The 27159-nt window shown below is 35.7% G+C and overlaps 1 protein-coding gene across 16 annotated transcripts in view; it reads right to left on the bottom strand.

Moving 5' to 3' along the window:
- si:dkey-206f10.1 overlaps positions 1–27159 on the bottom strand; it is a 168827-nt gene that overhangs the window by 10141 nt on the left and 131527 nt on the right. For 9 of the 16 annotated variants that reach the window (XM_073933643.1, XM_073933638.1, XM_073933642.1 and 6 more), the window contains 13 exons: positions 24488–24560; positions 24164–24293; positions 20243–21236; positions 19249–19398; positions 16276–16406; positions 13627–13738; positions 13412–13539; positions 10080–10238; positions 9722–9923; positions 9438–9623; positions 8001–8101; positions 6905–7109; positions 3153–3251 (listed from right to left, as the gene is read on the bottom strand). In XM_073933643.1, coding sequence (XP_073789744.1) covers positions 3153–3251; positions 6905–7109; positions 8001–8101; positions 9438–9623; positions 9722–9923; positions 10080–10238; positions 13412–13539; positions 13627–13738; positions 16276–16406; positions 19249–19398; positions 20243–21133 — 2364 coding nt within the window. In that variant the 5' untranslated portion in view covers positions 21134–21236; positions 24164–24293; positions 24488–24560. The remainder of the gene's footprint in view (positions 1–3152; positions 3252–6904; positions 7110–8000; positions 8102–9437; positions 9624–9721; positions 9924–10079; positions 10239–13411; positions 13540–13626; positions 13739–16275; positions 16407–19248; positions 19399–20242; positions 21237–24163; positions 24294–24487; positions 24561–27159) is intronic. The other 7 variants (XM_073933649.1, XM_073933651.1, XM_073933639.1 and 4 more) reach the window with 2 other exon arrangements.

Below are 27159 nucleotides of genomic sequence, written 5' to 3'. Positions count from 1 at the left end.
GCTATAGTTTTTCAGAATTAGCCTATGTTGTCTTAAAAACAATGGGAGTACTAAATAGTGTAAGTACTAAATATTAGCACTAAAATAATTTCTAAATTTGTGAAATGTTACGAGTAGTGAAGAGAACTAAGACCAAGTAAAAACATATGCTAAAATGGCTGTTGCTCCTGGCAACTATATTAAACCTTAATCACATGGGAATTATGAGTATCATAGACAGATTGGCTTCCACAGACAGGTATTTTGTTTCTTTTCTGCTTGATTTGTTATCATTTTTTGCAGTCTATAGTGGTCTAAATGTTTTTTAGATTTACGTTCTGCGCCTCCAATATGAATCTGATGAAGCATCAAGAAAACACTCTATATTTATGTTTATTAGCACATTCACTAGTGGTGTAACGTACGGATCACAACCCATGGTTCGGAACGCACGTGATTAATAACTTTTTAACTTGTAGGTAAATCCAACATTATAACAATTGCAGAGAGATCGCCTCCCGCATCGTTCAAATCACGTGTATCAAAGCATTTTGGCTTTCCTGTAAGATATAATGATGAAAAAGTTGTGGTGGGACCTACCTAAATGCTAAAGCCAATAATTTAAGGTGTTTTCTGTCACTGTTTGTTTAGCCTGCATTAATGCATTCAGTGTAAAGCTGCACAATTAGACATTAAAAGATTGTGATCTCAGTTCAAACCCGCGCAACATGAACAATAAATGATAATGATTCGCATTTGTTTATTAATCCTTCAAAGCGCTGCATTCAAATCTGCATAGAGAGAGATTCAGTTTTTACACTATTTCAGTTCGTTACAAACAATTAAAAAACACAGAAGTTTTATTTTTACACATTTAAAAAATTCAACACAGCTCCCCCCAAGATTGTTATTGGAAACTCACAGAACAAGATTGTTCCATAAAAGTTACACAATTATATAACATATTAAGAGAAAATCATAAAGAAAACTAAAAGACTAGCATGGACCCAAGACACAAAAATGGATATTCCAGTAGAGGACTGGAATAAAATTTGTTTTATGCACAAAAAATTCATTAAACTCCCGTTTGAGATTGCTACAACATAACTGGATAATGAGAACTTATATTACTCCTGTAAGATTAAATAAATTCAACCCTAATATCCCTGACCTTTATGCCCTAGATTATGTATATTGAATATATATGAAGACAGTTGTGCTTAGTCTACTAAAGGAAGAAAATTGATTGACTTATGTTTAATACAAGCAAGGCGCTGTATTGCTTTATGTTGGAAAAATGTTAATCGCCCCTCCATTGGACTTTAGTTGAGAAACCTTATAGCATGCTGGGCTCTTGAAAAGCTCACATATATAATAAGGAAAAAATCCTCTGAATTTTGTGATATCTAGGAGGTGTTTTTGAACTTTGTAAAAAAATATTGAAGAAGCTTTGGAAGTCTGAAGTTAATGTTAATTGGTGTGAATTGGTGCTTGATTAGAATTATTTTTTATTTTTATTTATTATTATTATTATTATTATTATTATTATATTTTATTAATTTATTTATTTATTATAATATTATTTTTATTTTTAATTATTTATTTTATCTTGTTTTTTTTCCAAGCCTGTCTAGGGTAAGTTTTTGGTTTTGGGGTTTGAATTATTATAACATTTTTTTAAAATAATTTGTATAGTTATACAAAAAACACAATTACTAGAAAAACAGTTTATAGTTCAGATATAAACACTGATGTTTATGGTAAGATTTAAATCACTGTTTAAGGAAACATGATGCTGGTGAATGTTTGGAGCTGATGAAAGCAATTACATTGTGTAACCAACAGATGGCGACAAACAACCATCATAATTATGTCACTGAATAGGTTTTAAAAAATGATCCACCTATAATAAAACATGAAGGTTTGTGTGTGAATTGTCGAATCATTAATTGAAGATAAATATAATCTGTTGTACGAGATGTTAAATTTCTATATGTAGCATTATCAGCAACAGTAGCAAAGATCATATTTTGTATTGAATACTTTTCTTTTTTTAGCTGGTTCATTCTTGGTTTTTATTTTTATTAAAATTACAGGTTCTAAGTTCTCTTAGTTAAAAGGAATGTTTTTGCAGTGATATTATTGTATAAATGGAAAGCAAATGACATTTGTCTCCTCCTTTTTTTGCTGATCCGAAAAATGGTCCGACTTAAAAACCATAGTGTGATCCAAACTGCAAATTTGTGATCAGTTAAACCCCTAACATCCACTATTTGATAATGAGAAGCAGACTTTTAAGAAGCTGACATTTAGCTGAATATATGCTTACTATGTTAATGACTCTTATGACACGGCTGTCTGCAATACCCAATTCTGACTGGTCAGTCGCAACATTCCAAGTTATGTTATCCCGAGGTAACAACCACTAAATAACGCAGAATCATCCAGGAACGTTGAATCACTTTGACTGCCTACTTACATCCACTTGTCTGCCACGTCCTATTTTTTGACTGCTTGGTGCAGTCTTGTTAGTCTATGCTTTATTCATCTTATTCAGCTTTAGATTCTGTCAACTAAGCATTTTTGACTGTATGGTGCCACCTTATGATTGACTAATGGGCAGGTTAGTGTATACTCCATTAGCTGTTTTTGTGTCTGTCAGCTTTCCATCTAATTAAAGTATTGATGAACTATTATGGTTCAGAACAATGTTTTGTGTCTAATTGTTATGCTTTGTTGCAAGTAGCCATGTAATAAGCAGGATAAAGTTCATCCAGGATGGTTGGTTTCGCAGAATAAAGCCCTTCAGTCTTATACAACAGCCTTTCAGGCTTTATTCTTTATTAAACCTCCTTTATGTACTTTTTTCTGCTTATTACATGGCTACTTGCCACAAAACATAAAAAAATATATATTTTTTTGAAACCTTCATTTGTATATGGCACTCATCATGAATACAGAAAATGAATAAATCTTAATTAATACATTTTTGAAAGAGACTCCCCCCCTCTACTATCAGCCAATCACTCAACCCCACCCTTATACCTTAGTAAAAAATTGTCTCAGGTTTTAGGAGAAATCTCTTAGCTAAAAACTTGTTATTTTGGAGAACTCCGTGTCAATATTAAATGTTTGTGAATAAGTGCTCCGAACTGTTAATACAGAAGTCTCACCTCTGGATAGGTGCAGGCAGTCAGTGGCTTCTGGCCGGCTTTATATCCCTCGGTTTCACGAGTGCTTATCTCTTTCATTTCAGAAGAGTTACACCACATCTGGAAAAGCACAAGATGACGAATTATAAAATCAGTAACCTAAATATAAAGGGTTTTGGTCAACAATTAAACCTCCAACCACTGAAATGTGAGGTGTAACAGTGTGTCAGTTGATGGATTCGGATTGCTTAATATAAGATTGTTCAGTACGTTTGCCTGTCTTTTTTTAACTCTATTTTCAAGAGCCACCAAATTAGGTCAGAGGTCATGAAGACATAGAGTGGAACTAAAGAGCTGGATGATTGAAAACAACTGTGCAACTGTTTTCCTATTTTTATTGCTATGTGTTCATACTGTCTAAAGTGATTTTGATATTAATATAATTATGTGTTAATTATGTTTAAACTGATTTTACTTTTTATTCAAGACATAAGATATAACTGCCTGAATGTAGATTTATTATACCAGTTTTTAACCAGTTTTGATAAAGATGGCTGAGAGAACACTCAGCATTGAGTAAGAAACAGATTGTACTTTAAGTGTGTGTGTTCTATTTGATTGTGGATCCGTTTCACAGGTCTGGAGTCAGCTCTAAACAGTCTAGTGGATGTCTGACGTTTATATGCTTGAGATATTGTTCAGAATTGTATGCACGCAACTACGTGGAAATTTTCCAATCAGGTTAAAACACCTATATGTATGACGCAGTTAATGACGTTATGTAAGAGTATAATTGTTATTGATTTATGATTGTAAGCAGAGCGGCCTAGGAACTCATTGCGAGTGTTAAAGCTGGCCTCTGCTGATGAAACTGCAAACTATCTTTAGTAAACTTTATTTATTTACTTAAATTTCTGGCTGGGTCATTTTTGGGTTAAAACTGTAAATAATCCCCACACAATGTAAACGTATTCAATTTGTAATCAGTTTGACCTAATGAGTAGTAATTTAGCACACAAGACATACTGAAGAATGTTGCAAACTAATAACCACTGACATAGTAGGAAAAACAAATCCTATGGAAGTCAATTGTTATGGGTTTCTAACTTTCTTCATTATGTTTTCTTTTGTGTTCAACAGAACAAAAGTAAAACTCAAACAGGTTTGTAATAAGTAATAGGTGAGTAAATGATGACAGCCCTTTCATTATAGGTGAACTATTCCTTTAATAAAAAAAGATCAACTCTGAAGTATCTAGACACAAAGTTTTGAACTGGACAACCCTCCTAAACATCCCGTGACATTCAACATTTATACAGTGTTTCTATAAAACGTCTAACAATACTTTAACCGTATCCATGGTAAAATCAAACGCTATTCCTTCCCAAAAGAAAGATCAGTTACTTTCTAAAAAAAATCTTGTTTGAGGACGCAGTAGTGCTTAAATCAGAAACATCAGGCCCTGTTTACACCTTGTCTTAAGAATGCATTTAGATTTATCAGATGAGACTTTACTTTTTACACCTGGTGTTTTGTTTCTTTCGTCCACTTTCTGATACAGGAGTGTGTATGTGCATGTTTCTGTAGGGTCTTTCTGATGTTTCAATCAATTGCGGAATTTATTGTCACATGCGGGAGCAAGACAAGGGACAAAAGAGGTAAGGATATAATTGCTGGTTTAATAAGATCATTCGTTAAGCCAAACAAGGTCAAAATTAGGGATGGCTGACATGAAACTGATGTTGACACAATGTTGAGATCCTGAAACGCTAGTGTTTCGAAACACTACACCGAAGCATGATCCGAAACACCCAGGTCACATGACTAAAGTGTTTCGAAACACCTGGTCACGTGACTTTCAAAGCATTGATCAGTATAGAACCGTTTCCAGACCTTTGGGTGCACGAGTCTGCATTTGACTGACAGGGTCAGAAAAACATTTGTGTTTCATATAGCCTAGTGGACTGTGCGAGTACACAATGTTTCTGAGTTTTAAATGGCTTTTGGGTTTGAATCTCCAAAATCATGATATTACTGTTTTATGGTGTAGTCTAGACAGGATACAGCTGCAGATACGCCATCAATTTAGCATCATTTTTGTAAGACTGTAAAAGAATTATTAACATTTGTACAGTTCTGTGATGGTTGGGTTTAGGTTTTGGGTAGGCGTTAATAAAGACAATAAATGGTAAGATTAATGAATAATACAAATAATTCTTGTTAACTTTCGGCCACAACCTTGTTTGATCTAGCAACAACCCTGTTTTATGACCAAAACAAGACATATTTATTCACAAAGTGTTCATTCGTATATCAAACCAATGTTGAAACAAAACGATACAAGAACATTTCAAACTGATATTGAGCATTTCAAAATAAGCTGTATCAGCCTGGATTTAAACCCACTATCCCTGCATGATAGTCTGGAACTCTCACCGCTCCACTAAATCACTTAAAGGTTCAATTTTACAACGTGGTGTTTAATATCTCAATTTGCTCAACTGTTCTTTGCCGAAGCTATTCCAGTGCAATATATAAACATGACCACTAGGCTGTTTCAGGGTTTTGAAACGTTTTGAAGCTTCGACATATTTGATTCAATTGTTTCAGTGTTTCATGAAACCTAGCTTTGCCCACCACTAGTCAAAATAGGAGTAGCTTGTACATGAAGGACAATCCAAAAAACGTAGTCAAAACTGGCATAATGCTGAAATAGGTGGCAAAACAGGATTAAATGGTAAACAAAGCTTACGTCAAAAATATAAACAGGTAAAACAAAGAAATGTCAGGGCATGCAACGTATATACATTAAAGACTTCATGCTAAACTGGTGCATGTGTGCTGTATAAATAGTCTGAATGATCAGTGATCACAAGTCTCAGCTATGTGTGGATATCATCAGCAACTGGTGTGTGTGACATAGCCTAAGGGGATTTGTAGTCCATTAAAAAGCCGTATGTGGTTCACCAGTGATCTGTTAGGATTGGATTGCTAGTGATCGTGACATTTATATTCTGTATATATCAAAAAGAAATGTAAACTATAATGTACTTATTGTAAGCAGATGTTTACATCACGCAATAATGGTTGAAATTTCCTCCCTGTATGATACTTTGCTTAAAAAAAAATGATTCACAGCCCTTAATGACTATATATATGGAATAAAACAACTGCAAACATATTTTTTATCAATTAAAATGCATGTTTAGTAGCATTGAGAGCTTCTCTTTGAGAATAATATGCAAGAAGGCTGTATTTTAAAAATGGATCTGTAGTCAAATACCTTTAACTAATATACATTACCTGTTGGATTTCAGGCATTTATTTTGTTTTCTTCAAATCAGAAGCACTGAATTATTTTTCCAGCATGAAAGGAAAACATAAAATAATACAGATAACTAAATTTTCTGCTATGGTAGCTGCAAAACTAATCTGTAAATGTTATGGAACTGTAGCAGTGTTCACTTGTGATCAATCAACAAAAATGCATCTTAATACCGAATGTAAATAGTATACAAATGTATGTATACATTAACCAATCCTGAGCATCACTCACAATACCCAAAAATGATGTTTGTGTAAACTGCAAACTGACAACATTTTACCTGGAAGCTCAAAAATGGCCCCTGTTACAAACATGGTGTTAATACATTCCCTGACTAAACGTTCCTCTGCCTATGTACAGGTTGTCCCACAATGTTCTGCATAAAATGCCATTGTAACCAATCACAAAATTTAAATGTGCATGTTTTTATGCTGAATTTATATCTCACCATGTCAAAGAGGGCCATGCCAAAGTTCATTGCTATAGCTGTGATGGTGAGCAGGTTCCGCATGCTGTTGTTTTCATGGATCCAGCAGCAGAACTGCTGAAGAACCCCAGGAGAGTGTTTGAACTCTTCAGCCAGGACCATCACAAGTAATAGCAGATATCCCAGCAGGAACAGACAGAACTGCAGCACGGTCCAGAGGTACATCCTGCAGGTAAAAGAAAAAAGAACTGGAAAATGAAGTTTATGATATCTAAGTTAAACAAGTTGTAAGAGTAAAAGAAAAACTATTTTATTTGAAAGTGCCATATAATGAAAATCTGGATATAATGAGGCATAGCTGAATAATAACTGCTCAGTAAATGAAATGACATAAGACTCAAACATCACTGTTGTAAAATCCAGTGAATGTAAAAACCTGGTAAAAAAAACAGATTATTGGAACAAAATAAAGACTTTTACAATGCACACGGGATCATTAATATGGATGCTACAGGCTGCATTTGATTGGGCACAACATTTCCAAATGATATTAGAACGATGCTGATTTTTTCCCCTTATTTTTAAATGTATCTAAGCTTGTATTATATTTACTACGTATGCAGAACTGTTATTTTGAAAACAGCTTTAGGACAGGCTTTAAAAAATAATTAGCAAAACTAGCTTGTCTCATTACAGCTTATGGGTATATATACAGAATAAAATTCAATGTGAGGCATAAGGTATGTTTATCTTTTGTTAGTTAAGCATGTATATAGTCAAATTTACTATTTATGTTTGTAATGAGGCAACACATTATTATACACATGTAAACTGTTTAAAATAAGTGTTTAATTCCAAATAAATAAGTGTTTTTTCAACATGTTGTATCACTCAGTTTACTCTGGTGGCATAAATAAAGCTCCCTCACTCCTTTTAACTAAAATAAACCATTTCTATACCAATTCAGAAAAAAGGAATCTCTCTTTGTTAAAATATATAGTTATATATATATAAAATATATAGTTAGATATAGTTAGATACCAATTAGAGAACAATTTAACATATTGTTTCATTGCATTCTATGGCACCTTTAAACATTACTGACTGTGTAACCTACCTGGGCACAGGGATGAGGGCCTGGACAGCCATGAGAAGAAGCAGCATGATGAAGGAGCATACTAGATTGGTCTTAAACATCTCATCTCTTACCTGTGAGAACTGAACCATTGAATAAATTAATTAACATATTTATCAACATATTCATATTTATATATACATATATACATATATATATATATATATATATATATATATATATATATATATATATATATATATATATATATATATATATATATATATATATACCGACAGACAAACACACACACACACACACACACACACAGTTTTGTCTGTTTCTGTTCTTCTGATAGCCGTGCAATATTCAGCAATATCAGTACTCGTACAGCCTCTTCACTCTTGTGTATTACTCTGCCCACAGAAGTGGCAAGCAGAGGACTACAGTTTGACAAATATTGCAGCGGTTGGACAACATAATGTACTTTTAAGGTTTTTTTAGTTGAGAGTGTAGTTGTTTTGTAGCAGAGCAAAGACACAGTTGACATTGCCCATACACAGATGGCGACAGAGATCTTAGAGGAGAGAAATTTAGTATAAAACTACGCTCAACTACAGCTGATCAAATCATTATAGATCCGGTAAGTGAAATTCGAAAAGGATCTCTCTCTTTTGTATGTTGTAGTGATGTATTTATATCATAGTGTTAGATGGGACTCATATCAGGAATGGGTGTATTTTGTGTTGGCCACTGTTATAACCCTGAGTTACTTTTTGTTTGGCCATCTGTGTTTCGCATGCATTTGCTGTTTTCCTTACTGCAGACTAGTTCAGTAAAAAGATAGAAAGAAGAAATGTCTGTGTGTGTTTAGCGTTTTATTTTTTTTCACAAACAGAACAATTCTGGTGGTTTTTGCGCTGCTTTTTTTCGGGGTTAATTATTGTGATATCCTGACTGCAACAGAGAAATACTGGAAAATCTCTTTAGACTGATGGGATTTCATGCTGTTCAGCCTTATAATTCTTAAAATGTCAGAAAAAATTACCTGTTTTGTCATCACTTAAGACATTACGCTAGAGAATCATTGAAATACAAGCTTTAAAGTGACTTTGTGAAGTAGCAACGGTTTCTGCTGTACTGAAGTCAGCTGCAGATGTGAATGATTGGCGGAAGAAAGTACTTCCTCATACAAAAGGGTTTTTAGACTCTCCTTGTTTGATTTTCTTCTTATATACATGATTATGCCGTCGAACTGTTGTAAAAACGCAAAGGATATAAAAACCATGCCTGAGCCCAAGTGAACCACACCTGAGCTTAATTCAAAGCACTCACACTACTTAAACGATCCGGGAAACGGGCCTGGGCACAGTTCGGATAGCATAGTGTGAATACGCCCATAACCACCCTATTCCAGTCTACTTTTTTGACTCAAAAAGGCTTGTATTGATTACACAAGGTAATCTTCAGATTGTGTACCTTTTCCTCAATGTGTGCATCCTTAAAAACCAGCGTGACTGGAGTAATGTGCTCCTGGCGCATGCGTTCACTGCTGCGGAGATCGATGGCATGCTCTATCCTCTTGTTGATTTCCTTAGACATGGATCTGCATGCTGAGGATGTAGGCAGTTGAGTGTAAGATCCATTGGAGAATGAGGCTAAGATCTGCAATGTTGAATAAACGTTTAATAGAAAAAAACTCATTATAAGAGACTGAAAATCACCAGCAGACAGCTTTGATCAATGATATCACTAATTGTCACCTCTTTATTCCAGGGGCGGTTGTTATGCCGGGTTTTTGGATGTTCTGCTTCCATTTCATTGAGATCATCCTCCTTGTGGCAGATAAGGAAAGTATCAATGTTGTGTTTACGTAGGAACTCGTTGCGTTCATATCCGCGTCCATCTTCAGTTTGAAAGCTCCCATCCAGGCAGTCCAGAGTGGCACGTGAAATATGGATGCGTCTGTTTGATGAAGTAGACAAAACAAACAGAGTGTTTCACATAAAAGCCGCTTCTTAGAGTTGAAGCTCTTCAAATCACAAGCAATTTAATATACCACTGGGATATACCTATATATTGTGTCTAGTAAATCGCAAATGTGAAATTTTGTTTGCTCACCCAGGGATTCCACCAGCTTCGAGCATGTTGGCAATGCCCACATCCCAGGACCACACATCAAACTGCCATTTTTGTAGTCCAAGGACCCCACAAAGAACAGAGCCAGTGTGGATCCCAATCCGCATATCCATGTCAAAGTTCTGCTGTTTCCTTAAAGATCTGAAAAAGTTACAAATAAGCTTATAAAGATAGTAAACTAAGCCTAAAGTTACACTTAGCTTAAAGAGATAGTTCAATAAAAAAAATATCCATCCAAATCTGTTTGAGTGTCTATCTATTGAATACAAAGGAAGATATGCTGAAGAAAGTTGGGGAAAACAGCCATTGACAACCATAGTATGTTTTGCACCTATTATGGATGTGAATGGCTGTTTTTCCCCAACAATTTTTCAGAATATCTTGTTTTGTGTTTAAATGATTCGATTGAGTGTGGGTAAATGGTGAGGACATTTCCTTAAGTCAAAAAAATACAATTGAAGTCAGAATTATTAGCCAACCTTTGAATTTTATTTTCTTTTTTAAATATTTCCCAAATGATGTTTGAGCAAGGAAATTTTCACAGTGTGTCTGATAATATTTTTTCTTCTGGAGAAAGTCTTATTTGTTTTATTATGGCTAGAATAAAAGCAATTTTTAATTTTTTACAAGCCATTTTAAGGTCAAAATTATTAGCCCCTATAAGCTATATTTTGTTTCGATTTCTACAATACAAACCATCGTTATACAATAACTTGCCTAATTACCCTAACCTGCCTAGATAACCTAATTAACTTAGTTAAGCCTTTAAATGTCACTTTAAGCTGTACAGAAGTGTCTTGAAAATCATTTACTCAAATATTATTGACTGCCATCATGACAAAGATAAAATAAATCAGTTATTATTAGTAATGAGATATTAAAACTACTATGTTTAGAAATGTATTTAAAAAATCTTCTCTCCGTTAAACAGAAATTGGGAAGAAAAAATAAACATGGGGGCTAATAATTCAGGGGGGCTAACAATTCTGACTTCAACTGTACATGGGACAACGAATCCAGCAATCAATATTTTTTCCACCTTATCCAGTGCTAGTCATTTCTGACATTCACTTCAACAATGAAGTCTCTTTTCAAAATTAGAGAATCTACAATTTTCTAATATTCAAGGTCACTGCTTAGTTTTATTTAATGTTATCATAACAGGAGCATTTTAAAGCAAATTTCATGTTACACAAGTTACACATACTATAAAGCACAGAATAAATGTAAATGATTCATTAGAAACAGATCAGTGATCAAATTTAGAGAACACTTTCAGATCCTCTGAGCTATTGGTTTTAATCTAGAGAATCTCATTGGAAGATTGGTTCAGCTGGAATTACTCACCAGTTCAGCACTGAATAGGATTAGGATCTGTCTCAGCATACAGCGTCTTGACATTTAAGAGAATTTGCACTGAAAGCCCACTCTGATCAGTGATGAAAACAAGTTTCATTTAATTGGGTTCGATGGGAAAATTATGATGATGAAAGTCTTCATCTAAAGTGTGTGCAAGAAGTCAGCTAAGGTGGAGATGAACTGGTGGAGTTCATATAAAGCTACATCGAAATGCAAATGTTTAACAGAAATTCAGCAGCATGTGGTTCCTTCACTGCATTCATTAACCAATCAGCCAGCAATTTTTATGTACAATCAAAAAATGACATTTGCTGTTTGTTAAATATACTTATTTAAAATAAGCTGAATAAAAATAATTCTTGAGATTTTTGTTAAAACTTATACGGAGTTCAGACTGCATGATTTTAGCCCTGATTTTGACTTGCCAACAGGTTTTGAGAAATCGCCGAACAATGCCTGAAATCACAGGCAAATCGGTGCTCGTTCACGTTGCTGGCAATCACACAGTATAAACTATCAAGGACACGATATGAGAGAATTGCTGATGAGTGGAGTCAGTCTCCGACGCCCGTGAGATATTTGGCATGCTAAATATCTGGAGCTGTCGGTGATTCAAATCATGCAAACACTTTATGATTGAAAATAACATCTGCGATCACCTGCAGGGCAGCAGGAAGCTGTGGGAGAAGTTAAAAGCACTCATTTTCAATTTATTTGGACCCAAGAAATGGAGGAAAAACTAGTGTAAATTTAGCAGGAGCACTATGTCTGTTCGACGTGTCATCTGATCAATATCACAATCGGGTCGAAAAGTTAAAAAAGTTGAGGAGAGACTGTTAATTCTCTTCAAAGGCCAGGTGAGCAACACAAGTTTCTAAAGCTAAAGCCTTCTTTTTCCGTAATGTAGTTAATAACGAAAGATATATTACATGTCCTCGCGTTGTTTCCATATCACTTCTCACGTTTGTTTGGTTGTGAGATGTAGTTTTGACAAAGTTGTCTGTGATTCTTCCTATTTTAAAGTCATGCAGTGTGAACTCTCCTGTCGTCGATCCATCCGACAGTGTAAACAAAGCACCGACAGAATGCTAACCCAGATAGTCATGCAGTCTACTTTGAAAATCTTGCAGTCTGAACTTGGCATTAATTGTTTCTTGTTTAATCCACCTAAATTGTAAAAATGAATAAGTGCACTCCATGTTGTCTAAACACAAACTGATTGTATGGAACACAGCATTTTAACAGTGTAGCACAATAAACCCTGTTGCAGTGAGTAAAGCAGTTTCCTAAAGCTGAAAACATAATGAAATGGTCAGCCCATGATCCTGAGCTAAACCTGATTAAAAATCTGTAAAATCCGTAGTGACAAAAATATAGCTATAAATCAGGGGTGCTCAACTCTGCTCCTGGAGATCGACCTTAATGCAGAGTTCAGCTCCAACCCTGATCAAATACACCTGAACCAATTAATTAAGACCTGAACAGCACTTGATAATTACTGGCAGGTGTGTTTGATATGAGATGCAACTGAAATCTGCAGGAAGGTAAATCTCCAGGAACAGGGTTGGTCACTCCTGCTATAAGCCCACTACAGTCATCAAACTGAGGAAGAATTTGAAGAGTGGAGTCAGATCAGAGACTAGGGATGTGCTGAAGTTAAGGGCCTCTAAACTTAATACTAATTTTTTAATACTGTAAACTTATACCATATAATCAAATATTAGTTGTAATCTTTCTTCATGCTACAATCATTATTGTTCTCTAGTTTTGATCACAACATAAGGGGTATTGGGTATTTTATTTATAGCCACAACCACAATTCCTTTCAACTTTGAACATAAAAATGACATTATTATGATTATAAAATCAAGTGCTAAAAAATTCTTTCACAAATTTTGACCTTTTGTTACAGAAACTCTCTGAACTCATTGGTTACACAGGGAATGACACCGTACCGCATGGTGCTGATCATCGCTAGTCCCATTTCCACACAGCAGCGCGCATGTGCTCGTTGAGGCTCTGGGACCCCAGATACACAGTAGTAACAGTCCCCTAAGATTTTTATTCGCAAGCAGTCGTATTCCTAAAAAGACATTGTAAATATAACCACAACAAGTTTTAAATGTGTATCATAATATTTGAGTTTTAAAAAATAAATCTGAAAGCTTACCTCAGCTAGCCGATCAAAGCGTCCAAAGAGCTCATTTAGCAAGCGCACCAACTCCTGAGCTGACATGTTCATGGATAACAGTGTGAAGCCCTTTATATCAGCAAAGAGGATACTGGGAAGGAAAAATTAAGACACGTTACAGCAAGAAATTTGTATTTTAATTAAACGTGATAAGGCGTTTGAGCTGGTTATGCAGAGCCAAGTTTGAATCCCCCCTGGATCAGTTTTTAAAATATCTTATTTCTTGCTTTGAAACTGTCAGCAAAACTTGTTTTAGCCCCCACCACTAACATGACAGTGCTATATTCAATATGAAGAAATACTATTTCTTATAGTTTCCTTCTAATCTACTCCAAGACCAACTAGTTATGAATGGTATCTTCAGTGCTTCCCACAGGTTTAAAATATACTTGCGGTGGTAACCGGATTAAAACTAGTCTTTTACCCACAGCACATAAATGGTCAACAACATGCGACAAACAGTTTTTTTTGCTTTTTAACTATATTTTCATTTATTATAACACTGTTTTACATCTTTTTTTTCAATGGATTAAAGTTATTAAAAAAGTTTGTTGAAATAAAAGAAATCTACTATTTCTCTTACTTTTATGCTATTTAGGAGCCATGTGCACACACTGACAGGTAAAAGCAGCTCTCTCTCTCTCTAAAGTTGCTTTATTGGCATGACATTTTGTACACTATTGCCAAAGCATTTTAGATATGCATAAAGAATCTAATATATTAACATTATTAAGTTTATAAAATATACAGCAAATGAGAAATAAATCACAAAAAAAGGAATAAAAATAGACAATACTGCAAACAAATGATAAAAATTACAAGAAAAAAGTGTAGATTATTTTAATGAGGCAAAAAAGTTGATTAGTTATTTCTATTGATGTACAAATATTTTGCAGCCAGTATAGATGTCATTTTGTTCTATCTGAATATATATTAAAGTTTATCTGAGTCAATTTTTAAATATTTATTTAATGTTTTGTTTGCAGTCAGCTGCAAAAAGGTAATGCCAAAATGCATACAAATTACGGCAAGTTCAGATTGTATAAGCAAAAGTCAAATCCCAGACATTTTAGGAGATTCAGAAACTACGGTCGAACGCATTTTGCTGCAAAAGGCACTTCTCTGGTCTGCAGAGCACATGATTGTCTGTGTGAGTTTTTTTTCTGGGTTTTCACCTTAATTGATAGGACAGTAGAGAGTAGTGACAGGAAAGCATGGGGAGCAGAGAGAGGGGAAGGATCGGCATAGGACCACGAGGTGGTAATTAAACTTGGGTCGCCTTGAGCACTGGAGTGCATGTGTCAACCCACTAAACAGTACACCACTTGCATTGACGTCTGTGTAAGTGTTGACAGTTCTCGCGCTCACAGTTCCAGCAGCAGGAAACGTGCAGAGCGATAAAAGATTATCCACTGGTGAATCCACCGCGAATGATTGGCTTTCTTGGGCGGACCATAATAGTTTTATTCATGTGTCATCACCAAAAATACTTGGGCAGCCGTTAATATACCTGTGTGGCCCGGCCAAGTAAAATCTACGTGTGGGAAGCAGTGCATCTTTCCAAGGACTAAACTGCTCAGTTTATTACCAGTAAAATGAAAGTGTTAAGGGTGTCACCTCAAGGTTCAGTATTAGGCCCATTGCTTTATTGTTTGCTTAGAAATAATTTACTAAATTCATGTTGTCCAGATGTAAAACGTCAAATAAACTGATGATAAAGTGACAATATATACAGTTGAAGTCAGAATTATTATTCCCCTTGTTTATTTTTTTTCTCAATTTCTGTTCAACGGAGAGATTTTTTTCAACACATTTCTAAACATAGTAGTTTTTAATAACTCATTTCTAATTACTAATTTATTTTATCTTTGCCATAATGACAGTAAATAATATTTTCCTAGATATTTTTCAAGACACTTCTATACAGCTTAAAGTGACATTTGAAGGCTTAAATAGGTTAAATAGGATAAGGCTTTCTCCAGAAGAAAAAATATTATCAGATAAAATTCTTTGCTTTGTTAAACATCATTTGGGAAATATTTAAAAAAGAAAAAAAAATTGAAGGGGGCTAGTTTGACTATTTTGACTTCGACTGTACATCTGTGCAACATGTAATAATGTTTCATCCCCAATTTGAAAATGATCAAATGGAGAAAATATCAAAGTGGCATCATAAAAATCAGCTCACTTCAAATGTGACAAACTGACAAACAACAGTTTACATGCATTTTTAGGAACACAGCAATGAAAACTGTAGGATTAAGTACAGTACAGAACCACAGGGTGACAAAGAGCTTTTTTTCTGGAAAGGGCTCCCAACATTTTACCAACTGAGATTAAAGTAGAGCATATAAAGTTGTTTACACCAGTGATTAAGCACAAACTATTTCTAAATATTTATTTATATGGATTCAGGGTCTCCCGAAATTTAGATGTGTATACGCAAAAGAATGTGTTATTTGAGTATAAGTACAAAACAATTAAAAGACGTTATTTTCTCTCATTCCCTCTCTCTCTAAAAAAACTTTTAGGAAGCAGATATTCAAATAAGCACAGACTATTTCTTTGTGTACAATGCAAATTTTCTACAGTTCACAATCACATGTCCTGTTAAAGGCTATAAAATACCTGACATCTTTGTACTGATGGATATATACTTTATGAAACTGCTGTGGATCAAGCTCATCATCCATAGAAGTCATATCAGAAATCATCTCCAAGGCAACAAAACGGGGCAGGATTGACAGCACCAAACGTTCCTGAGGAAGGAACAAAAACACCATTCTGTGAGGTCCATTTAAAATTGCATGCAATAATAATAACAAAACATAATTTAGAAACCATTTTCATCAGAACACACAATTTGAATAGGAGGATTTTAAAGTCTGCTTGAAATCACAGCTCCAGCAACAATATTATTTACCATGACCCTATTACCATTGGGTTTCAATGAGGGAATGATGTGCAAAAAGAAAGCCCTGCCCCTTGTAATGAAATAAAAGTCATGTGGGCTTTAAACTCAAAACTCCCACTGGTGTGTGATTGGCTTACAGTTTGGCATGTAGGTGTTTGATATGGAAGTACCGACACTCTCCTTAAGACAACAATCCTATAAAATGTCTTTATACTTGGGAGGGTGGTTGAGAATTTTTTTTAATGTTTTAATTTAACTGTGTTGCTTTTATTTATATGTATCTGCAATCCCCTAACAACAGCTTTGTAATCTTTAACAGAAGATCTGATCAAACTTAAATGCTTATGAATGTTAATAATATTGTATCTGGTGACCTTGGTATTTTCATTGTTTGTTATTTTGTTTTTATGTTGCTATTTGAAAGAGTTTTTTGTTCTGTTTTGTTTGAAAAAATGAAAAAATGAAATAAAAATAAAACAAAACCTGGCAAGCATTTTTTGTTTATAAAAGATGTCTAATAGATGCCAAACATAGTTGTCTTGGTTAAAACAAGGCTAAGTTTGGGCTGTCAGTGAAAATCTAATAGACGTCTGAGAATAGTAGACTAGTCATCAAATAAACAGAAATTAATGACTACACATATAAAGTCTGTCTAATCTGTCTATTTGATGACTAGTCTAGTTTTGGGCTATTCTTAGATGTCTATTTTATGTACATTTTAGCCTTGTTTTAGCAAACCTGTGTACGTTTAGCCTCATTTACACTAATACATTTTAGTTTTAAAACTGCGTTTTAGAGTGAAAACGATCCGCGTCCACACTGGCGTTTCACCTACCATTTCTGAACAACTCTCCGTCCACACTACACCACTGTAAACGCACATCACGTGATCACACACACATTCTGGCATGCACTGCAGCGTGCTTTGAGCACATCTAACTATATGAGAGCTGTGCGCATCGGACTGTTCACCAAGGATCTACTGCAGGATCTATTCTCATTGTATTTGTTAAACATGATATTTAATACTGATTGTTGTCTATATCTAACAACATATTCCTCGACTTTGGTATTTTGAATCTATTACTTGTTCTCAGTTTATGTGATTTGGCTGAGCGTAAAGATAAGTTAGGTTAATAAATTAATCAATGTAACCGTGTACAGTGATTCTGCACATTTGACTGATCGCTTGCCTTTATTTCCTATATTGTATAAACTTATTGTACATTATAGTTTTATAAGGGCCATTATTGATCATGAAAACTGGTATTCAGCAAAAGAGAGGGTATGTTTCGTATTTTCAATGAAAATTAAAAGAGACAGTTTTGTTATAGGCTCCGTTTTGTTATTACTATGCATAAAGTGAAGATGACGTTCATAAATATGCAGCTACACGACACCTCAACAATTTTTGGTGTCTGTTAAGTTAATATCAAAATGAAAAAAGGCAGTTCCTCATATCATGTTTTCATTTTATTTTTGAGATCGTGAAACAGCGTAGCCAGGGTGATGTGAATGAGGTTATAAAGTACACTGTTCCCTTTTTTTACCCAACGTGTCCTCGAGACTTTGTTTTCCATATCAAACTTGACAAGTCTGAACTAACAAGGAAAGGATGCAAGACTGAACTTTTTGTAGGCTACTTAATATTGAGGAAAAAGGACCAATCAGACAGACGAATGTCTGCAGCCCCGCCTCCGTTTTCAGATGTCTCTGTTTTTCCTCATCCACACTGAAACGGAGCAGCAGCGCTTTACAATGAATACGGCCTCTTCGGCATTTCCAAAACGCTCAAAAACTCAAGGGTAGTGTGGATGGAAGGCGTAACCGTAGCAAAACTTAGATGTCTATTAGAGGTCTATTAAACACAAAATTGTTTGCCAGGCAATGTCATAAAGTTGGAATGGACAGCTATGTGTCCCCTTGTGTACTTCTGCATGTACTTTTGAATCTCTACATCCCTCAAAAACGCTGCCCTGACTTAGGTTTAAAAAATGCATGAACACAGAATTTATTAAATGATCAGTAATAGTAGTGATAGACACGACAAATAATAAAAAGTTGATCCAATATAGTCATCAAAGCATCACGATTTGGTTTCATTCTATCTAAAAATGCTGGGGCTAATTGTATCTTGCAAACAACAAGTAGTTCTTACTGATACGCCTCACTCAGGAACATTATAAATTAGTTCACCCACTCTCTCCTTATATTGAAATAAGAAGTAAGACAATGAAAAGACAGATCCCAAATTTCTCTCGCGAGTGCCATTGTTGCCTGCTGTTCTCACATGAGTCCACCAGAGGCCGCTGTCAACTGACTGGCTAACCAACTGACCGATCAAACTCCTCTCTGTGTCTCAAGTTCACCAATGAACAGAGCAAGCTACTGGGCAAACTGGCAACAGCGGAAAAGCCGTCCACACGGAGGTAAGCAGTGAGCTGGTAAGAACAAAAAGATGAAATGCAGCCATACGTAGCTCTGGCTACATAATTCTCGCGCTCTCCAGAAATGTATACAGGGGTATATTTTCACAATGAACCTGTGTTGCTATTTGTGTTGGGTCAACAAATGTGTGGAACCCAGTATTTTTTACAGTGTATTTTTGCTCAGTTCATGAATCCTTCAACAAAGCTAAACAAAGATTCTGGAATTCAGGCCGATATACATACTTTAAATTCTCTTACCTGTCTCTGGTTTTCTGTTTCTAGTTTCATGCGACCTTCGATGCAGCGTCGTGTCTCCAGAAAGGCTTGTCTCTGTGACCGGTCAGTTAGGTAATGAATGAAGAGCCCCGCAACATTCATGCTCGTGTACAACAATGCCTTGGCGAGAAGCTAAAAAACAAAAACACAATTGAGAACTGTGAACAGGCAAGGAAATGTATCTTACTATGAAGACTACAGATGGAATGAACCAAAAAATGACACAAATTTGTCTTGTTTCTACTCTAAATAATTAAATTTTTTTAAATCAAGTAGCATTTTCCAGACAAGCAGACAAATGTTGTCTTGTTTTCAGGAATAATGACTCAAAATTATTTTTTTCCCTTAACACAATAAAATACTCTTCCAATGAGGCAAGCAAAATAATCTTGTTTTTATTTTGATAGGACTATTTTGCTTACTCCATATTTTGGACTAGAAAAAAAGAAAGAAATCCAAGTAAGAAAGGCATTTTTGCATTGTAAAGCAGTTTCTCAACCCTGTTCCTAAAGGCACACCAACAATACACATTTTTAAACTTTTCCTAATCAAACACACCTAACTCAACTCATCAGAATATTAAAAGACTCCAAAACCTGAAATGAATGGGTCAGATAAGGGAGACATGCAAAATATGTACGGTTGGCGTGCCTCCAGGAGCAATGTTGAGGAACACTGGGATAATGAACGTGTATTATTTAATTCAAGTATGTTTTTTTAAGAAAAGACTTAATAATCAGTATTATGACAACTGGATTTCTTTGCTATTATTGTTGTGGTTGTGTTTTTTATCATTTGAATGAGTGTTTTTATTGGTTTAGGCCTTTACCATCCGATAAAGGGACTACTGATGAAAATTATCCTTATGTAAGAGGACAATATGGGCACAATTACATTCTTGAGTAAAGTTAATTAATGTACATATTTCCTTGTTGTGAAAGAAAAAAAATAAAATCACCCATTCATTCATCTCTACCTTTCTGAAAAGTCCCACTTCACTGATGTGACGAATGGTCTCCGCGGTGAGGTGCAGTATAGAGGTGAGTGTGCCGGCTCCAATCGCCCAGAGCAGTGGCAATGGCAGAAGAGTATATGTGGCAAACAAAGTGAACAGAACATACCAGGACTGGTCTCTTTCCAAGCCATACGCCAGCCCACCCAACACCTGAGCAGTCTGAGACAGCCAGCTAGCCATTCCAGCGTAATGCAACCATTTTGGGGAATGTGAGCGTTTACAGGTTAGTACCAAAACACATAGGGCAATCGCGCAAGCCATGAAGAACCCTGTAAACCAGCTCATCAGTATGTCCGATCTGTCCGGCGCCAAGGCCAGGTAAAGCAAAAACAAGTGCAGTTTGGCAGCTGCGTCAATAATGTTTGTGACGACCAATGAGGTTCTTCTAGTGTGCGAGGAATGGCGCTGGTAGAGCTTTTCCAGGTCTTTGGATTTGAAAATGTGTCTCAATGTTGGCACATGCACTCCGTGGATGATGTTGCCCCAGTGCACAAAAAAGTCAGCATCACTGATGTAGTCCACAGATGTCCCAGTTTGTGTACTGGAAGAACTGCTACGTTCCCCAAAAAAAGACGGATGAACTCTGGCAACCGAGGAACGACGTTTGGTCATCCCCCGTGAGGCTTTACTGCGTATCTGTTTGTTGATTTCCTCAATATAGGCATCGGTAACGTGAATTTTTCGGGCCGGCTCCACACCGAACTGCTCCCTCAACCCCCGTTGGCTGATGATGTGTTTCACTGCGTTCTGCCACAGCAGTTGTTTGCGCCGCAGCCCTGGTGACATGGGATTCGGTATGCAAGATGGTGGCTGCATCTTGTGGATGTCAGTTGTGTCGTTAAATGTTACCATTGCCACCACTGGCTTATCTTACCGCCACTACCCATGAGATCGGGACTCAATGAATCTCCCTTTCCCAGAGGAGTTAAGGTGGCCCATTAAGGGTCATCCACAGCTGAATAAAACAGAAACAGAAATGGTGAATTACAGCACTTCATAAAGTATATATTTACTCCAAAGCTAAAACCCTCTGCTTCTAGAATTGACAAGTAAAAAATGTTAAAAAAAAATTATGGTGTCCGTCTGTACGAGGGGTCGGCAACCTGAGGCTTTCATATCCAGCTCTTTATCTTCCCTGATGTGGCTACTAAATTACATGTAAACACATTGTTTGTATATACACAGTAGTCAACATTTGAAGTGGATCAAAACCTTTTATCGGAATTGTCATAAAACGATTAAACATAAACCATTCCTGTCTTCTAACTTTTTTAAATCCAGGCTCAATGTGGATACATACACCTACTGTATATACATTTCAGGAAAGTGCAAAGTAATTCCCTGGAACTACGTTTTTTTGCAGTTTTTGTTTTCGCAAATCCACCAGAGACTGCTGTGTATGCTTTTTTAGATCTCAAATTTTTTCTCACGGGTGCCACTTGTGCCTGCTCTTCTCGTGTAAATCCACCAGAGGCAGCTGACGACTGACTTACAGATTGACTGACAGATCGCCCCACCCACTCCATTCCCTAAACCCAACTGATAGTGTTTTTCAAGGCCCAATCCGCTTGTTAAGTCGTGACATATGGGTGACCTATGGAATACTGTTTTTGGGTCCAAGCCACTACTTATTTGATTCGAGAAAATGTTCATTGATGATCCTTTTTAGTTATATCACACATTAAAGTGAATTTTATATAAACCCATGATGTACACAACTGTCTCTGGGCTTGCTGCATTACAAACACCAAAATTTTAACAATTTATAAAAAATTATCACTTTCTGGCCATCAGATATTAGGCATGGACATATTTATTGCAATCATGATTTTCAAAAGTATTACATCAATTTGTAACGTTTATTACCATTTAATGAGTCTCCCCTTGCAGTTTTTGATAGAGCACTTGGCCCTGGAAGCCACTTCGCGCAACGTCATCCTTAGCAAGTGGATTGACCCAATCACCCCTTCCTAAAACCCAACTGACAGTGTTTTCAAAAGCAATCCAGAAAAAGGCCGTCTGATTTTTACCACGTTTTCAGATCTCACCATGTTCTCACCCTGATATTTAATTGTCATTCATAAATTCATTATCTTTTTGGCTTAGTCCCTCCACCAATCTGGGGTCACCACAGCAGAATGAACCGCCAACTTATCTAGCACATTTTTACGCAGCGGATGCCCTTCCAGCCACAAGCCATCTCTGGCAAACATCCACACACACTCAAACACTACGGGCAATTTAGCCTACCCAATTCACCTGTCCCACATGTCTTTGGACCGTGGGGGAAACCGGAGCACCCGGAGGAAACCCACGCGAACGCAGGGAGAACATGCAAACTCCACACAGAAACGCCAACTGACCCAGCCGAGGCTCAAACCCGCGACCTTCTTGCTGTGAGGCGACAGCACTACCTACTGCACCACTGTGTCGCCTATTTAGTTGTTTATTTTTTTATTTTTATTTTTTGCCTTTTGTTTTAGTTTTACCTGCTTTTTGGAAAAACCAAGGTCACCAGACTCAAACCCTGTCGTTGCAGTCACTTTTTGAGTCTCAAGTCCTCCGAAGTATGTGGCGAGCTACTGGGCAAACTGGTAAAAGCGGAAAAGCCGTCTGCACGGAGGCAAGTGGTCAGCTGATAGCATGAAAAGAAACAGAAGCCGTCGGCGGTGTCATACCGCGCCATAGCATTCGTTTTAAAGAAGAAATGCAGCCATACGTAGCTCTGGCTACATAATTCAAACTCTCCAGAAATGCAGCGGAGCAGGGTACATTTTCACAATGTGCCTGTGCTGAATTTTACACAGTAGTTACAGAAAAAAAAATTAAGGATTCATTTACACAAAACCATTTTCAAAAACCTGGGTCACTTTACATGACAACAGCACTTTGATAATTTTATCATCTCTACACAAGACTTCACTCAAACACAAAAGAAGTACATCTTGTCATGTAAATGTACCTTAAATTTGAATTCCTGTTGCTAATTTGCTTAGTGATATAAACATATGTATTCTATTGTACAATGCTTAAGGTGCATTGTTGACACCGTCAGACAGAAGTGAACCTGTGATGTCACCCTGCACTTTAATAGAGACTGCCAGATTTAGCACTGAGCTCCATAATACCGTTAGCTGCTATAAACAATCCTTTTCTGTGTGGCTCTATCTCACCGTACACAACCCATCCCACACCTGTGATCCCAACTTAAACCAGCTCTCCCTAAGAAAGCATAGATCAGTTTACAGATTTCAAAGGTAAACAGAAGCTGTCAAAGAAAGAGACCTTTTTTTATCAATAATGACTTGAACGAATACAGTAAACGGTTTTTTTTTTTACTTTCACAAAAGCAGATAATAAATTAAAAGCAAAATTTTAGATCAATATCTAGTAATTATATATATATATATATATATATATATATATATATATATATATATATATATATATATATATATACAGTCAAGCAAGAAATTATTGCAAATTTTGACTGCCACTGTTTGTTAAAAGGTAAATAAAAATTGAGAGATATATTTTTTCCACAATGATGCCTCTTGTACATCATATTATTATCGTTTGAGAGAAGCCTGTGTCTAATTCCAGTCAAAAATACTCAATAACTTGCTGGTTAAATAAAAGTAACTTTAAGCCAGAATTTGAATCACAGGAGTGTGAATAATTTCGAGAATAATTATACTGTATAACATACATAATCCACATCCTGAATATTTTACTATAATAAAACAAACAACTACACAATTGTAATCTGTATATTACAAAATAAGATAATCCATAACGTAACAAAACCAACCATTTCATACTGGCTGTGTTTCAATCATGAAGCAATGTAACAGAAGGGAAAATAAAACTTAATTAGCTTACCTGTGAGTTAACAAACTGTCCGACGCTTCTTTGTACATGTTGCTGTTCTTTCCTAAATCCACTTGTTCAGCTCCATCTAAGAGTCTCTCCTTTGATTCCCTTCATCGTGGTTGTAATGCACAGCACCTGTCTTTAAATGCAAGTAAAGATAGATGTAGATCCCTATAAACACTATCTATTTTCCAAATCGGCGATGACGATCTAAACTGACTTCAGTAGCGAGAAGAACATGTTTTGTCTGATTCATTGAGCTGAGAAACGATCAACAGATTGCCACGCCGAAAGCGAGATGGAAGCTCAAGTTGCCTCAATAGGATTACTTACTCAGCACTCATGCCCTGGCTACTCAAAGCATCCATCACTGACGTCACATGAGCCACAGCACAGAAGACCTGAGCTAACAAGGGGGTTAAAGTTCAAAGCCTTAACAACACGTCTGAGAGATTTCTGCTCACAAGTCTATCATGAAACACAACATGTTATTATTGTATATGAGACAAACAATGTGTATTACTATGTTTGCATGCATAGAACACAAAATAAATGGATATTCATATAAAATCGCTCAAGCATTAATGGAAACCGTATTTATATTTTGAAATAAAGACGAAATTGAGGTTGGAGACAGGAGTAAAAGACCGCAAAAGAAAGCATCTGACTGGCTGAACTGAGCTGGGCAGGTCAGTAGGATCAGGTAATGTTGGCTTTAAGCTGGATAAAGTGCTTGAGACAGAATTTACTAATTGTGCACTATGCACAAGACCACGGACAGTGACCTGATGAGAGGAAAGTCTTGGGAACTCGCATGAGAAAATCAAGACAATTCTAACTAAAAGCCCAATTTAACTCAAATAAGCTAAGAAACACAGAGGAGATACTATGATACAGTAAAAAATTACACTTTAAAAATTACTGTAATTTGTTAAAGTTATTTTTTTCTGTGTGTTTTTTAAAGTATAATTTAATTTTGGTTCAAACTTTCAAACTTCATTTAATCTAAATTGAAAATATTTATTGTGGTCAAGAAAAAAAATGATATTCACACAAAGTAAAAATATTGTTTACTATAAAGCTAATAAATACTTTTTTAAACTTCTTTTTTACCCTAAGATCAAAGTAGAATTTTGCTTCGGACCAACTTAAAAAAAAGCAATTTGTTACAGATCAATGTATAAATTTCTCCTTAAGTTATAGTTTTAACTTGGTTGAAACTGAAAAAAATGTAATTTAATACTAATCAAATTAATTTATTCTGCCCAAGTAAAAAAATAATAATACATTGATTCAAATGTAAATGTTGCTTTAAAGATGATGAATAATTGAATTACTTTGGTTCAACATAAAATCTAAATCATTGTACTTTGGACTAAACTATAATAAATATGAATAAATGTAATAAATAAATAAATCCAATCATTTATTTATTGTCCTTCAGCTTAGTCCCTTATTTATCAGGGGTCGCCACAGCGGAATAAACCGACAACTATTTCAGCATATGTTTTACACAGCGGATGCCCTTCCAGCTGAAACCTGTACTGGGTACTGGGAAACAATCATACAGTCTAGCTTTCACACACGGACTCATACACTACAGCCAATTTTGTTTACCAAATTCACCTACAGCTCATGTGTTTGGACTGTGGGGGAAACCAGAGCATCCGGAGGAAACCCAGGCTAACAGGGATGAACATGCTAACTCCACACAGAAATGTCAACAGACCCAGCTGGGACTCGAACCAGCGACCTTATTGCTGTGAGGTGACCTATTCAATGAATGCATTAAATAAGTAAACACATGAAATGTTAGCCTATGCTATTACTAGATATTTTGTTTTCAAGATCTGCTGCAGCATTGAGTATGGCTATAAATGTCAATTATACATAACATGCCAACATAACAATATAATGTTAAACTAACGTTAATATAACATAATAAAGGTGACACAGTGGCTCAGTGGTTAGCACTGTTCCCTCATAGCAAGAAGGTCGCTGGTTCGAGTCCCTGCTGGGTCAGTTGGCATTTTTGTGTGGAGTTTGTATGTTCTCCCCATGTCCGTGTGGGTTTCCTATAGGTGCTCCGGTTTCCCCCTCTGTTTAAAGACATGTGGTATAGGTGTATTGAATAAACTAAATTGGCCGTAATGTGTGTGTGTGTGTGTATAGATGTTTCCCAGTACTGGGTTTCAGCTAGATGTTGGCGGTTTATTCTGACCTCTGATGAATAAAGGGGCTAAACTGAAACAAAATGAATGAATGAATAACATAACAATATAATGCCAATATAACATTAATATTACATGAAATATAATTCCTCATTTTTTAATGCTTTAATTAAACTCGTACGGTGATTAAAACAAATATTGCAGAAATATTCCTTCCAGACATTCCTGTAAATGTAGATACTTAAATCCATAGGCCCTAATTATTTCAAATACACTCTACTCTTTTCTAACGAACACTTCAGTGAAGTCATAATGTCTAATATCATAGCTACAATCATCTCTACATTACAATTTCTTAAAGAAAGTCGTTGCAAACTATTTATATGGGCTGAATTTAAACAAACAAATTAAAACGAGTAATGTTCAACTTACTTTGTTTGTTTAAATTTAGCCCATAAAAAGTTTGTAACCAATTACCTTTAAAAAAAAAGTAAATCCAATGAATAATTTGTTTTAGTGTATTATAATGCATTTGCATTTGACACTCAAATTATTACCTGACTTAAAGTAAAGCGTTACTACAAGGTCGAATCGCTTAGAAAAATAGCTTTAATACTTGTATGAAGGGATTTCAACACCTAAACCTAAGTATTTTATACATTTAGTATGCTAAGAAAACACAAGATACAATTGCCATGGATGAGGTAACACAAGGTCTTTGTTTTATCACAATTAAGGCAAGTATGCACAGAAAATTCTGCATGAAAAGCATCGAAATAATGAACAATTTTTTTTTTTTTGAGGACATATGAGATTTTACTGTGGTTTATGGTG

Source organism: Danio rerio, chromosome 20 (assembly GCF_049306965.1).
Source record: "Danio rerio strain Tuebingen ecotype United States chromosome 20, GRCz12tu, whole genome shotgun sequence".
NCBI classification, from domain to species: Eukaryota; Metazoa; Chordata; class Actinopteri; order Cypriniformes; family Danionidae; genus Danio; species Danio rerio.
This window is presented reverse-complemented; position numbering and strand designations above follow the sequence as displayed.